The 13,319-nt window shown below is 42.1% G+C and overlaps 1 protein-coding gene across 2 annotated transcripts; it reads right to left on the bottom strand.

Annotated features, from left to right (window-relative positions):
* Positions 1 to 7,669: 7,669 nt before the first annotated feature.
* LOC308169297 (uncharacterized protein) lies at positions 7,670 to 13,250 on the bottom strand. 2 transcript variants are annotated; one of them, XM_080543979.1, is made up of 5 exons: positions 13,187 to 13,250; positions 11,085 to 11,406; positions 10,566 to 10,616; positions 9,860 to 10,021; positions 7,670 to 8,390 (listed from the first exon to the last, which is right to left on the bottom strand). In XM_080543979.1, exons 2-5 carry the CDS (start codon positions 11,380 to 11,382, stop codon positions 8,260 to 8,262), a joined length of 642 nt encoding a protein of 213 aa, XP_080400105.1. In that variant the 5' UTR covers positions 11,383 to 11,406; positions 13,187 to 13,250; the 3' UTR covers positions 7,670 to 8,259. The 2 variants fall into 2 exon arrangements, with proteins under 2 accessions (XP_080400105.1, XP_080400104.1); XM_080543978.1 differs by having other exon boundaries at positions 11,085 to 11,455; positions 13,187 to 13,229.
* Positions 13,251 to 13,319: the final 69 nt, after the last annotated feature.

Here is a 13,319-nt window from a genome sequence, read left to right as displayed (position 1 = left end):
ACATGGTCCTGAACCGCCTGCCCGAGGGCAGCCGAACAAAGTGTTCGTTCCCAGGGTGGGATGGGTCTCTGGAGATCTTGGAGGCCTTCCTGAGGCAGCGTGTGTTGTACAGCTCTTCCAGAGAGGGGAGGGGGGCGCCGATGATCTTCTGGGCCGATCTCACGACTCTCTGTAGCGCTTTCCTCTCTGCGGCTGTGCAGCTGGAGAACCACTATAACCACAATATTGGCTACCATAGACAATGCTATATGCAGTATGCCAACATACGAAACATTGAAAGAGCCCGCAAGAGAAGGGAAAAATCAGTACAGGAGGCTGCAGGTGTGTTTTATAGCAATATAAGTTATTTATAAGAACAATATGATATAAACAAGCTAAGATTAATATGATATGATATGACATGAACATTATTAACAATATGATATAAACAAGCTAAGATATGACATGAACAAGATATGAACAAGGCATCAATGGGTCAGGGTCAGCCCTGTCAGGTCAGGTCCAGAAGATGTGCAGTGCAGTCCAGGGCTGAGCATCTGGGGTTACCTGGGGAAACAGATTAGGAGAGTTGTAAATAAACTAGGCTATAACTTTGGAAGCATTACTATTACAATGCATAGAGTATCATATGTCTCTCTCTCTCTCTCCCTTCCCTCCCCCCCCCCCCCTCCCTTACAATGTAGTAGAAGCAGAAGGTCAAACTGAAAATTATACACCACCAAAGCCTAGACTTCTCCGCTCAAAGACTACCACTACGTTCAGCCTAAATAAAAAACCACATCTTCTTCCCGCCCAGTGCATAATATGCAGACGGGACAAATATTTCAGTTTTAGAGCTTGTATACTGCTCCTGCAAAAAAACTAAATGTGTGAAAGGGAGATGCACATGCAAATCTAACAACCTACCATGTACAGACATGTGTCTGTGTTTGCACTGCGAAAACACACTAGTGTTATAAATGTTCTCTAAACACTTGAATCTTTGTCTAGTCTCGTCAATTTTAGGCAAGGCAAGTGAAGATACATTTAGTCTTGGGTTTTGTCTTACCAGCTCACCTCGTAAAAGTGAGACGATTGACAATATCAAAAACATGCTTGCACACACATATACTCTAACGTACTCACACACAAGTTAATGTTACTGGTCCCAATTTGGCACAATTATTACTGAAATGATTGAGAATAGACATAGTTGACATTGGTAACTTAGCTATTGTACCCTTTAAAGTTAGATAGCTTGTTAATTCATTAGCTTCACAATCGCGGGTGACGTTTGGTTGGATTTTTCACTAAAATAGCATATTAGAACATGTTTGTATTGACACAACATGACATGGACTTGTTCATTAATATGTGATATGAATTAGTATGACATGCACATCTTACCTGAAACATTACTTGACAGTAAAGTTATCCGAAACAACTCAGTCTTCTCGTCTTTCCAGATAATACGTTGTTTACTTCCTAGTTCCGTATTTATAAGGAATATCATTGGCAGACGTCAAGTCAGGTGACGCTTTAACGGGTTTTGATTGGTTAGCGGCATAGTAGCCCCAATCATTCTCCTTATTAACTTATGGATCGTAAGTTTACTTTTCATAAAACGTTGATCGACCAACGTCTACCAACTGACGGAAGCATGTTCCAAAAAAAAACTAGTTAGCTTATATGAAAAAATCAACTAGTCTGTAGTTGTAGATCGATCATTTCACAAACGAAAGCAGATAGACAGCTTCGGCCCACCGCTTAAGGTAAACGCAATGGATTCCCCCTCACAGTTTGTTGACTTGCGACTTTATAGTTTGTTTGTTTGCAATCTTTTGGAGTTTCTTTTTTTTTTTGCGATGGAACCAGCGAGAAAGAGGCAATATTCCCCTGTCTGGGAACATTTTGAGCTGATCTCTCCTAATAAGGTATGCACTATATGCACATAGTAATAAATAATAACTAGTGTACTATACTGTAAATAAATGTGACAGCACAGTGTATCGTCCCTTGTTCTAATGTCTTTCTTCTAATTTCTGCTATTGTAAAAGGTGAAGTGTCTGGTGTGTTAAAAAGAACTTGGATACAGCAATAACACTTCATCTCTGCTGAGGCGTTATAGAGCCCTGCATGAGAACAAGGAGACCAACCAAGGTGGACCAAGCTCAGGTAAGCCTTTTTAGGATGCAATGATAAGACGGCATACAAACATACAATTGTGTGTAGTAACAGTGTGTGTGTGTAGTAACTGTGTGTGTGTGTGTGTGTGTCCTAGGTGCTGGGTAGTAACAGTGTGTGTGTGTGTGTGTGTGTGTGTGTGTGTAGTAACAGTGTGTGTGTGTGTGTGTGTGTGTCCTAGGTGCTGGGTCAGTAACAGTGTGTGTGTGTGTGTCCTAGGTGCTGGGTCCTAGGTGTGTGTGTGTAGTAACAGTGTGTGTGTGTGTGTGTGTGTGTGTAGTAACAGTGTGTGTGTGTGTGTGTGTGTGTGTGTAGTAACAGTGTGTGTGGGTGTGTGTGTGTGTGTCCTAGGTGTTGGGCACGTTTGTGTCCTAGGTGTACAGTGTTGTGTGTGTGTGTGTGTGTCCTAGGTGTTGGTGCTGGGTCCTAGGTGGGTAGTAACAGTGTGTGTGTGTGTGTGTGTGTGTGTGTCCTAGGTTCTGGGTCCGGGGGTCTACAGCAACGTGACTCACTTCACCACCTGGATCAGAAGACAGATCTACCTCCGCACCTAACACCTGACCTAACACACACACACACCTACCACCTGACCTAACACACACACACACACACACACACACACACACATACATACACACACATAGACACACACACATACCTTCCACCTGACACACACTCACACACACGGATGCACATGGGCACACACGTGCCGACGCACACACACACTCACACTCACACACACACACACACACACACTCACACACACACACACACACACACCCACACAGACACACGTACCCAGGTGCACACAGGTATGTGTCTATGTGTGTGTGTATGTGTGTGTGTGTGTGTGTGTCTGTGTGTATCATATTCATATGCTTGTGCCTATTCAACAGTAAAGCCTGGTGACTTTCTGACTCAGGACCAACTCTCACCCCACACACACACACACACACACCTACACACACACACACACACACACATACACACCTATACACACCTACACACACACACACACACACACACACACATACACACCTATACACACCTACACACACACACACACACATACACACCTATACACACCTACACACACACACAGACACACCTACACACACACACACACACCTACACACACACACACACACACAGCAGACTAACCATCACGTCTCGTGTTGTACCAGTAGAAGTTGAAGTCATACATCTCACCACCAGGGGGTGCTGCGGATGGAAAAGCACTGCTCCTGTTCAGATACTAGTGAACTGTATGTACTTGAGTGTGTGTGTGTGTATTTCTGTGTGTGTTTGTCTTTGTATTCCCATAGTAACTGTATGTTTGATCTCGTATCTGTCTGTGTGTGTGTGTGTGTGTGTGTGTTTGTATACAGTAGGTCTTTGTATAGTTAGTAGTGTGTGTGTGTGTGTGTGTGTGTGTGTGTGTGTGTGTGTGTGTGTGTGTGTGTGCTTGTCAGGTGATCTGATCTACGTATGATATGACATTCCAGAGTTGTGTGTTTGCAATTTTCTACAAGTATTTTTCTACAGCTTTTTGTATGTGATGCATAGTGAGCAGGGGGGTATTCCACTAAAGGTGGCTTAGTATAGCGGCGATATAAATAAATGCGGCGCTCAGGCAACTCGAGATTGGAATTCAAGCCTCAGGTGATTCCTCGAACGAGGATCAGCCTTGTGTAATCAGTGTTCACAGAAGACAGGCTTACAAATCTTCGATATGGGCGCGTGGCCGAAGATATAAAAAGCCCAGAAGAGCCGATAGTCGAAATGACGATGAAAAAACCCAGAAAAAAGCCCTCGTGCCGGCTCTTTCAGTAGGGCAGAGCAACTTTTAATGGTTGAGCTATATGACGAGGAAAGGCCAGACATCACGCGCAAAGGCAGCACTGCCGTAGTGAATAAAGCCAGGGAGATGGCGTGGCAAAGAATTGCGGACGGGTTAAATGCGTAAGTGATATAGCTTACCTATTGTTTTATTGTCATCTTGTAATAAATAAACATTCACTACTGTGATCTTATCAGTCTCAATAATATATAATATAATATAATAATATCAGATGTCTGTTTAAAATGATGGTGTAGACGCACTTACCACAACTGACATAACTACAATGCATTTACTCTCAATTACTCTAAATGGGTGAGGTGTTTGAAGCCTTTCTCACCTAGTAATGATGTTCTTCTAGCATTGTAACTGCCAATGACCATAGACTGTCTTGGCATAGATTACTTCTTCTCATGATTACTGATGGATAGATGATTCACTTATGTATGTGTCACTTTGGATGAAGGCTTCTGCTAATGGCAAACATGTCATGTAAATGTGAAATGTAGTAACCCTTACTGCTCTCTACTGCCCTCTACTGCCCTCTACTGGCTTATATTAATTATTCTGTTACATCTCAACAGGAGCCATCCCAGTGGTGAGGTTCGCACCTGGCAGCAGGTCAAAGGTCAAAATAAAATATAAAAATATTTTCCAGAGTGGTAAGTAGCCTATAATGAAATGTGAAATGTCCTTGGTCAAGTAGTTGTTGATCTGGAAATATGTCCCTTTTTAGCGACCAAAAAACTGGCTGACGCCGCTGCCACTGGTGGGGGACCTCCACCGCAGGACCTCACCTCCGCGGAGGAGCGAGTCCTCGGGCAGAACCGGGGCCGACCTACGGTTGAGGGAATAGAGGGGGGGACCTCATCAGACGTCCCTCCCCAAGGCAACGTTTCCCAACATGTGCAAGGTATTATCTACTACTCTTCCTCAACAGATCAGTCTCTCAATGGCAAAAACGAGTCTTTATCTTTCAGTGAAGAGAAACATCATGACACTTATCGATCCTCCTCAAGACCTAGACCCTGACCTATGTGTGAGTCGTCCTTGCTTAGCAAAAATACCATGCATCTTATGCAAATTCATTCTTTTGCTTTAACTGCAGTGTTTTGTATTTGCAGGGAGATGGCCCCAGCACGTCTAGGGAGCTGGAGGAGGACACCATTTCCGCTTTCACTGAAGTGGCAGAGGTAAAACCATTTAATGTGGAAAGTTTTGGATGTGTCTGCATTCTTTAAATTATGTAAAACCCAACAACTTTTTTGCAGGACCAACCAAGCACAAACCTAACACAAAGTACTGAAGTAAGTAACTACTCATATTGCTATGCTATTACATCTAGGGTCTGCTACTCTGACACAATTTCCCTTTCAGTCCGTCCGTTCCCTGTATTCGAAATATCTTGATGGAGAGGTCCAAATACAGGGAATGCGCAGGGAGCAATTCAGACTGCGCAGCAAGAAGCTCAAACTGGAAATTGAGTTACTGGAAGGCCAGGTGGAGAAGCAAGTAAGTATACATTTAAACAGCAGAAGCAGAAGGTCATGGTCTGGACTGAAATTTAATGTTTCTTTTTTTTGTCTTCACAGAGACAACAGAAGTTGTAAAAAAATAAAATACAAAAACAACTTTAATAATAATAATAATAATAATGCATTTTATTTATAAAAGCACTTTACATATAAAATCTCAGAGTGCTACAACACAGTAGATAAAACAAAACAAAAAACATTCAATTAAAAGGCTAAAAAAAGGCTCTATTAAAAAGGTGGGTTTTAAGGCCCCGTTTAAAAGCATCCACAGACTGTGGTGCCCTTAGGTGGTCAGGGAGAGCATTCCACAGCCTGGGAGCAGCCGAGCAGAAGGCCCGATCTCCCATCGTGCGGAGCTTGGTCCTGGGGGTCTTGAGGAGGTTGGTGGCAGTAGAACGGAGGGTGCGTGAGGAGGTCTGAGGGGTATGGAGGAGTTCCTTGAGGTAGGGGGGGGCAGTTCCATGGATGCACTGGTGGGTGAGGAGGGAGACCTTGAATTCAATTCTGAGGGAGACGGGGAGCCAGTGAAGTGATTTGTTGTATTGTTCTTCCCATGATGGATGTATTTTTATCTTGTAGATAATAATAGTTATTTGTCTGTATTATCTTGTAGATAGTACTAGTTTTTTTTTTTTTTGTCTGTCTTACATGTAACGATGAATTGAGAATCAAGGACCCCAATTGAAATAAGCCAGTGGCTTTCTTGGGTTTTTATCCTTTTAGTTGACCTTGTATGTAATATGTACTTTCATGTACCTACTTCTGCAAATCTTCTAATAAAGTTTTCAATCAATCAATCAATCAAATACAGCTACAATATACAGTACACACTCCCCTCCACAAGAATCACATGTATTTTCTATGTCTATGATTCTGTACAATGTTTGGCTGTAATCAGTAAGATGGGCACAGTGCTGGGGGGTAGTAGGTGTCTCAGGAGACACAGTGCTGGGGGGTAGTAGATGTCTCAGGAGACACAGTGCTGGGGGGTAGTAGATGTCTCAGGAGACACAGTGCTGGGGGGGTAGTAGATGTCTCAGGAGACACAGTGCTGGGGGGTAGTAGATGTCTCAGGAGAAGTGTGTTGTCTAATGTAGTGTATACTGTATACCTCACTACCAGTGATGCCGGTAACGCGTTACTAAGTAACTCGTTACTCTAATCTGAATACTTTCCCCAGTAACGAGTATTCTAACGCGATACTATTTCCAAATCAGTAATCGGATTAAAGTTACTTATTCAAGTGACTGTGCGTTACTATTGCGTTACTACCTCATAACTTAGGCTAAATGCAGTATTTCTTTGTAATGTTCGATAGCTTTTCTCGCGTCTTGGGGAGTGACGTCAGTGCCCACGTTTTCAACACGAGGTTACTATGGAAGGCCATGCCCGCAAAAAACGGCTCTCGACTATCGCGAGATTGCAGCAGAATCGCTCACGTGTATCACCACGCTGATTGCACAGTGTAAACAGAAGCGTAGCCTGACACAATGGAGCGAGAACAGAGATATGCGTTAAATAGCTGGAAATATAAGGATTATTTTGAGTTTGTGTCAGCAAAGGATGACAAGAACATAAATGTTGATCATTGATAAACTCAGACTCACCCAGTTTAGGATTAGGATTATATTAGGATCATATCTGAATGGTCAGGGTAGGTTTTAGGTTTTGTGAAACCACTCCTTGCTAGTTACTGTAAATAAAGATTATATTTATTTTATTGTTTAAAAACAAGTATTTATGTTGGGTGAGGCAAAGAAAGACTCTTTATTTTGTTGTTTTAAGTTATTGTTTAAAGTTTAATTATGTAATTTAAGTTACTGTTAAAATAAAGTGAGTTTTGGCAAAACCAGTTTTCATTTTTATGTTGCGGGGGGGGGGGGGGGGGGTCGGGTGCCTAGGCAGCTGCCAATAGTAACTAAAAAAGTAACTAGTAATCTAACTTAGTTACTTTTAAAATCAAGTAATCAGTAAAGTAACTAGATTACTTTTTAAAGGAGTAATCAGTAATCAGTCATCAGAATACTTTTTCAAAGTAACTGTGGCAACACTGCTCACTACGAACAGAAGCAACCAAATACAAACAACTCCTTTCATACATTTATTCAAAACCTATTTCCAAATGCCACAGAATTCAAACAAGTTGAGCATCAACTTGTAAAGTATTGTAGTACATCATATAATCAGTATTGTAGTACATCATATAATCAGTATTGTAGTACATCATATAATCAGTATTGTAGCTTCATATAATCAGTATTGTAGTACATCATATAATCAGTATTGTAGCTTCATATAATCAGTATTGTAGTACATCATATAATCAGTATTGCAGTTTATTATATAATCAGTATTGTAGCATCAGATAATCAGTATTGTAGTTTATTATATAATCAGTATTGTAGTTTATTATATAATCAGTATTGTAGTTTATTATATACCGTAATCAGTATTGTAGCATCAGATAATCAGTATTGTAGTTTAACATATAATCAGACAAATTATCCAAGTGCTGCTTAATGATTAGAAAGTGAGGATGAGCCATGTTTGACCCCCTGGTCTCATGTTTGACCCCCTGGTCTCATGTTTGACCCCCTGGTCTCATGTTTGACCCCCTGGTCTCACGTTTGACCCCCCCTGGTCTCACGTTTGACCCCCCCTGGTCTCATGTTTGACCCCCCCTGGTCTCACGTTTGACCCCCTGGACTCATGTTAATTTGTTTATTTTTTATTTGACCCGATCTCTCTGATCTTGGAGGTCAGCCATCCCACCGCTCCTCCTGCCAGCGCCCCCACACTGGCCCCCACACCGCCCACCGCCGCAGTCGCAGCGCCAGACAGCCCTACCGCACCTAGGAGGACGTCAGCAAGTAAGTAAGTAAGTAAAATGTATTTCTATAGCACCTATCCCAGACCTGGGGGCACAACGTGCTTTACATATATAAAAACATAGTAATAGAGCAAAAGTTATAGCAGGTTAAAAGAAATAGGTAAACAAGTGAAAATAAGAACAAGAAACAAACAACAAGTGTACAACAACATCAACAGGACACAGAAAGACAGGCTTTTGGGGTTAAAAGACAGGCTTTTGGATTTAAAAGACAGGCTTCTGGGGTTAAAAGACAGGCTTTTGGGGTTAAAAGACAGGCTTTTGGATTTAAAAGACAGGCTTTTGGGGTTAAAGACAGGCTTTTGCCCGGACCAAGTAAAACATTCGCCGGGGTTGTTTGCGTGAGCCCGACGACGCTGCTAGACTAGACTAGATGATCGTGGAGTGAAGATATTATCAAAGCGTACGCGCCTGTCGATCACCCGTACGCTTTGATAATATCTTCACTCACGATCGTCTAATCTAGTCTGGCGCCTGCGCCGTCTGTTGTTCTTCCTGCACACAGGTTAAGATATCCAGGATCTAGCAGCGTCGTCGGGCTCACGCAAACAACCCCGGCGAATGTTTTTACTTGGTCCGGGTAAAGTAAAACGGCGTTACTGTCGAACCCTGCCACTGTTGTAGCTGCTCCTGGCAGGCCTGAAACACCTGGGTTGACCACACACACACTGGATGTTAATGTCAGACAAATACGACATATGAATGAACACCCTCACGTCACCAGACCCTGACATTGAAAGAAAACCAGTAAAAACCAAACATCAATGATATTAACACTAGAACAGCCATGTGAGTAAAGAAAAATGTTATATCTTTGCATTCGATCAAATTTCAGGACCTTCCTTTCATGACTTTTCCTAGATATGTGCGTTCTACCACCCAGTATCCTTACATTTTCTGAATCAGGATAAGCTGGTATAAAGCTATTTTGACGTTAATTTAATTTAAATTTTTTAATTTTGCCATTTAGCAGACGCTTTTAATCCAAAGCGACTTACAATTACGAATTACAGGGACATTCACCCTGGAGTAACTGAGGGCTAAGTGCCTTACTCAAGGGCACACTAGTAGTGGTGTGGTTTCAGGCGGGATTTGAACTCACAACCTTCCGATCACAAGTCCAACTCACTATCCACTAGAGTCTAGACCACCACTACCACGTTTTTCTGTGTAGGAGGCAGGCTAATTTACAAGGCGGCCAACTAGTGGTCGTTGTGTGTAAATAGCAGCTTAGCATTGTAAAGACTATGGTCATTTGACCCCCCCGAGGCGGCTCTTATAGTAGGTAAAAAAGACACGGCTGTTCTAGTGTTAAGAACTAGGATCTAGTAAGATAAGATATGACATCACAATAGGAGAGGTAAGATATGACATCACAAACGCCACATTGTCTTTGTTTCCTCATGAGACGGCAGCTTTCTTGGTGTTTACCTGCTGACTGTAGAAGGGCCACAACACTTCCTGCTGCAATGCCTCCTCCGTTAGCCACGGCCGCGGCAGACATCATGCTAGCTGCAAACGAGCCGGCAGTGACCCCAGCAGCGGTGAACCCTGCCGCTGCCAACGCAACGGGAGCCAACGCCACCGCCGTCACTGCAGGCCCAGACAAATTAATTAATTAATTACAAACAGGCAACCGACCACAAACACCCCTGTTACTTAAGCGTTATGGAACGAGAAGCCGTGGTATATGGTGGATATCGGCACAGCTAGCGGGGTGGTTAGATATATATATATATATACACCCACCTAGCTGTGCCGATATCCACCTAATACCACGGCTTCTCGTTCCACAACGCTTTTATACAACGGTCACCACATTTATCTATCAATATTTCACGAAAGAAAGACAAAACAAACTTTTAATTAATGTATTTGAATGGAACTATGTTTTATTGTAAATGTGTCAACATTCCATTTAGCCGTGCGTATATCATGGATATCGGCACGGCTGGAACGCAAACTGACCAATAGAGACAATGGACCGGATCTATCCGTTGTATAAAGCAGGTTGACTATCGAGTGAATGAGTAATGCCTGAACAACAAAACAAAGTAGTGATACTGCACATCTGTAAAACGATTTGAAGCTGGTAATTTATCATTTGAATTCATGCTGACTAAATCAATTATCTTACCTCCTGTTACTGCTGCTGCTGCTACTGCTACTGCTACAATAGCACCCTTACCTAAAGAGTAAAGAAAATGTGTTATGTTTAATGATAACATTATGATTGGCAAGATACAAGTTGTCAGGTCAACTCACTTTGTTATTCACCCAGTCCATCAGAGAAACCTAGTTTGTTAATTTCAAACTAGCTACTCACCATTTTAGATTCAAAGAAGAGAAGAAAATATTGCTCTTTTATGATAACCTACTATTTGACAAAGCTAGTGTATGTGTTGGCCAGCAAGTCAACTTGTAATTCACCCAATAATAATAATAATAATAATAATAATAATAATAATAATAATAATAACTATATTTGTATAGCGCTTTTCCTGCAAACGTTGCAGCTCAAAGTGCTTTAATCATTATATCATCTTAATTTAATTCTTGTGTAATTAAATTGTAATTTAAAGGCAATATTAAAAGGATGGGTTTTTATAATCTTAATTTAGTTTAGATAGTTTCAGATAAGTTCTGTTTCACTCACGGCTCTGTTTCTGGGGCGGGCCCGGAGGGTCCGTGTTGAAGTGATCTGTGAGGGCTTCAACCGACGCTTCGTATGTTTCAGTCGGGCTCAGGCTGTTGTAGATGCGCAGCCCCTCGTTGCCAAGGTAACGGCATAAGAGTGCCGTCTTCTCCTCGTCTGGTTCGCTGGTTTGTCTGCCCTGTGTAAGCTCAAAGTAGTACAGCTCAAAGTAGTCTATCCAGACCTTCCAAGGCACTTGCGGCGGCTCACCCGGGACCGGCAGAAATTTGTCTGGTGGGGGCAATACTGGCGCCATCATCCTCGCTGGTTGGTCAGTCACACTCTGCAAATCAAGGCACAGGTAGCAGCTTCAGGTGTGACTTAATTGCAGTCTGGAGAAATTGGGAGAGAAATTGCAGCATTTGTCGCGGGCTCTCTGTTGAAACACCCATGTTGTTCACCTTATTCAACATGTGCTGGCCTCTGTTGAGGGCAGGTTTAACAGGCCTCTGTTGAGGTTTAACAGGTTTTCAAAACTGGGCTCAGCATGCCGTCATTCTATTGCTAGTACCGCACCTAAACAGTCTCACACACCTCACGTGTATTAAGTCTCAATTTAAAACGAACATATCAACAAATGTATAACTTATATTCATATATATATATATATATATATATATATATATATATATATATATATATATATATAATAGGCCTATACAATTTAAATAGTTTTGCTTCTTCAAAACCATGAAATACAAATGATTTGTCCACAGTGACTGAATGTGCTTCTAGAATTGTGTGTATAGCCATGTAACCGCAGGGTCCCCGGTTCGATTCCGGTCGGGGACATACCCTGCATGTCATCCCTCCTCTCTCTCTCTCACCCATCCTTCCTGTCTAAATCTTCACTGTGTCTGTCAAATAAAATGAAAAATATGACTGGGACTGCCCCACTCAGAAAAAAAAGAAAAAAAGAATAGATCGATATTCAAGAAATACGCTCCTCAATGTCAATCAAGAATTTAATGACAAAGATGAAGAAGCCCTGCAGTGATAGACAATAGAAGCAATGTATATAATGTATAAAGTATAAGCAGGGTAAACGTATCATATGTAACTTAACCATAAACATTCAAATAACAGACTTACAGGAATTAGGTGGACAGCTTACTAGACAACCACCGTAACATGAACGTCTGAATGAAACTGATAAACAAAACCCTGGCCGACTCCTAACTGAGCCGGACAGCATAACAAGCGAAATACTGCCACCTAGTGGACGGCGGCATACCCTTCAGATATAAATAGATCAACATTTAACAACAGATGAAGAGAATGAATACAATACAGAGGTAAAAGTGTTATTACTGGGGCAGGTATTCTATTAGCGGGGTAATGCTCTCTCTCTATTTCTCTCTCTGTTTCTCTCTCTGCTTCGGGCTAAACTGCGCAGTGTAGCCGGCTTCCTGGTTCTTCCAGCACCCGGACACTCCCATAAATAACAACAGACATGTAATGTCCCCATTCTAATGTAAATTAGATAGCACACCTCTGAAAACCTGTAGAACATTAAACCCGCTATTTGAGACAGGCGTCGGGTCGGGTCGGGTCAGGTCAGGTCGGGTCGGGTCGGGTCGGGCCGGGTCAGGTCGGGTCGGGTCAGGTCAGGTCGGGTCAGGTCAGGTTTTACAGTACAGTCGCCCCATTTCAGTGACGGGGTCATTTGAAGTAAACAAGCAGAGTCAGTGCACTTTGACGTTCAGATCAAACTTCTCACGGAGGCTTCCGACTCCCAATGGAGATTAATAATCTGTCTCACTACAGCCTAGGAACTGCAGCTATCCAACTAGCTACACTCTTGCTTGCAAAATGACTTGAGACCTAGTCAACTTTACTGGTTGTTTGCTGTGGTTCTTTACCTTACAGGCAGAGGTAAAAGTGTCACAAGACAGAATGTAAAACAATAAGTCGACTGTTTGTTGGCAGACTGCTTTTCCTAAAGTAATCATGTACAAAAACGATCTTTTAAACTAGAAACAAATGAAATGCCTTTTTTTTATGTAAACATGCTCTCAACATCAACATTGACATTAAGTGTAACTATGAAATGAATAACTTACGACATTGCCTCTGTGTGCCGAGTACAGCGTGGAGAGATACCTTGAGAACAAACTAACAGGAAGTGATCTTTGACGCAACAAACTAACAGGAAGTGATCTTTGGGAACTAAAAGGCAACAAACGCTTTTCAGAA

The sequence above is a fragment of the Nansenia antarctica genome (assembly GCF_963989245.1).
Source record: "Nansenia antarctica genome assembly, chromosome: 13".
NCBI lineage: Eukaryota > Metazoa > Chordata > Actinopteri > Argentiniformes > Microstomatidae > Nansenia > Nansenia antarctica.
Note: the sequence above shows the minus strand (reverse complement) of the source record. Positions and strands in the feature narration are given on the sequence as shown.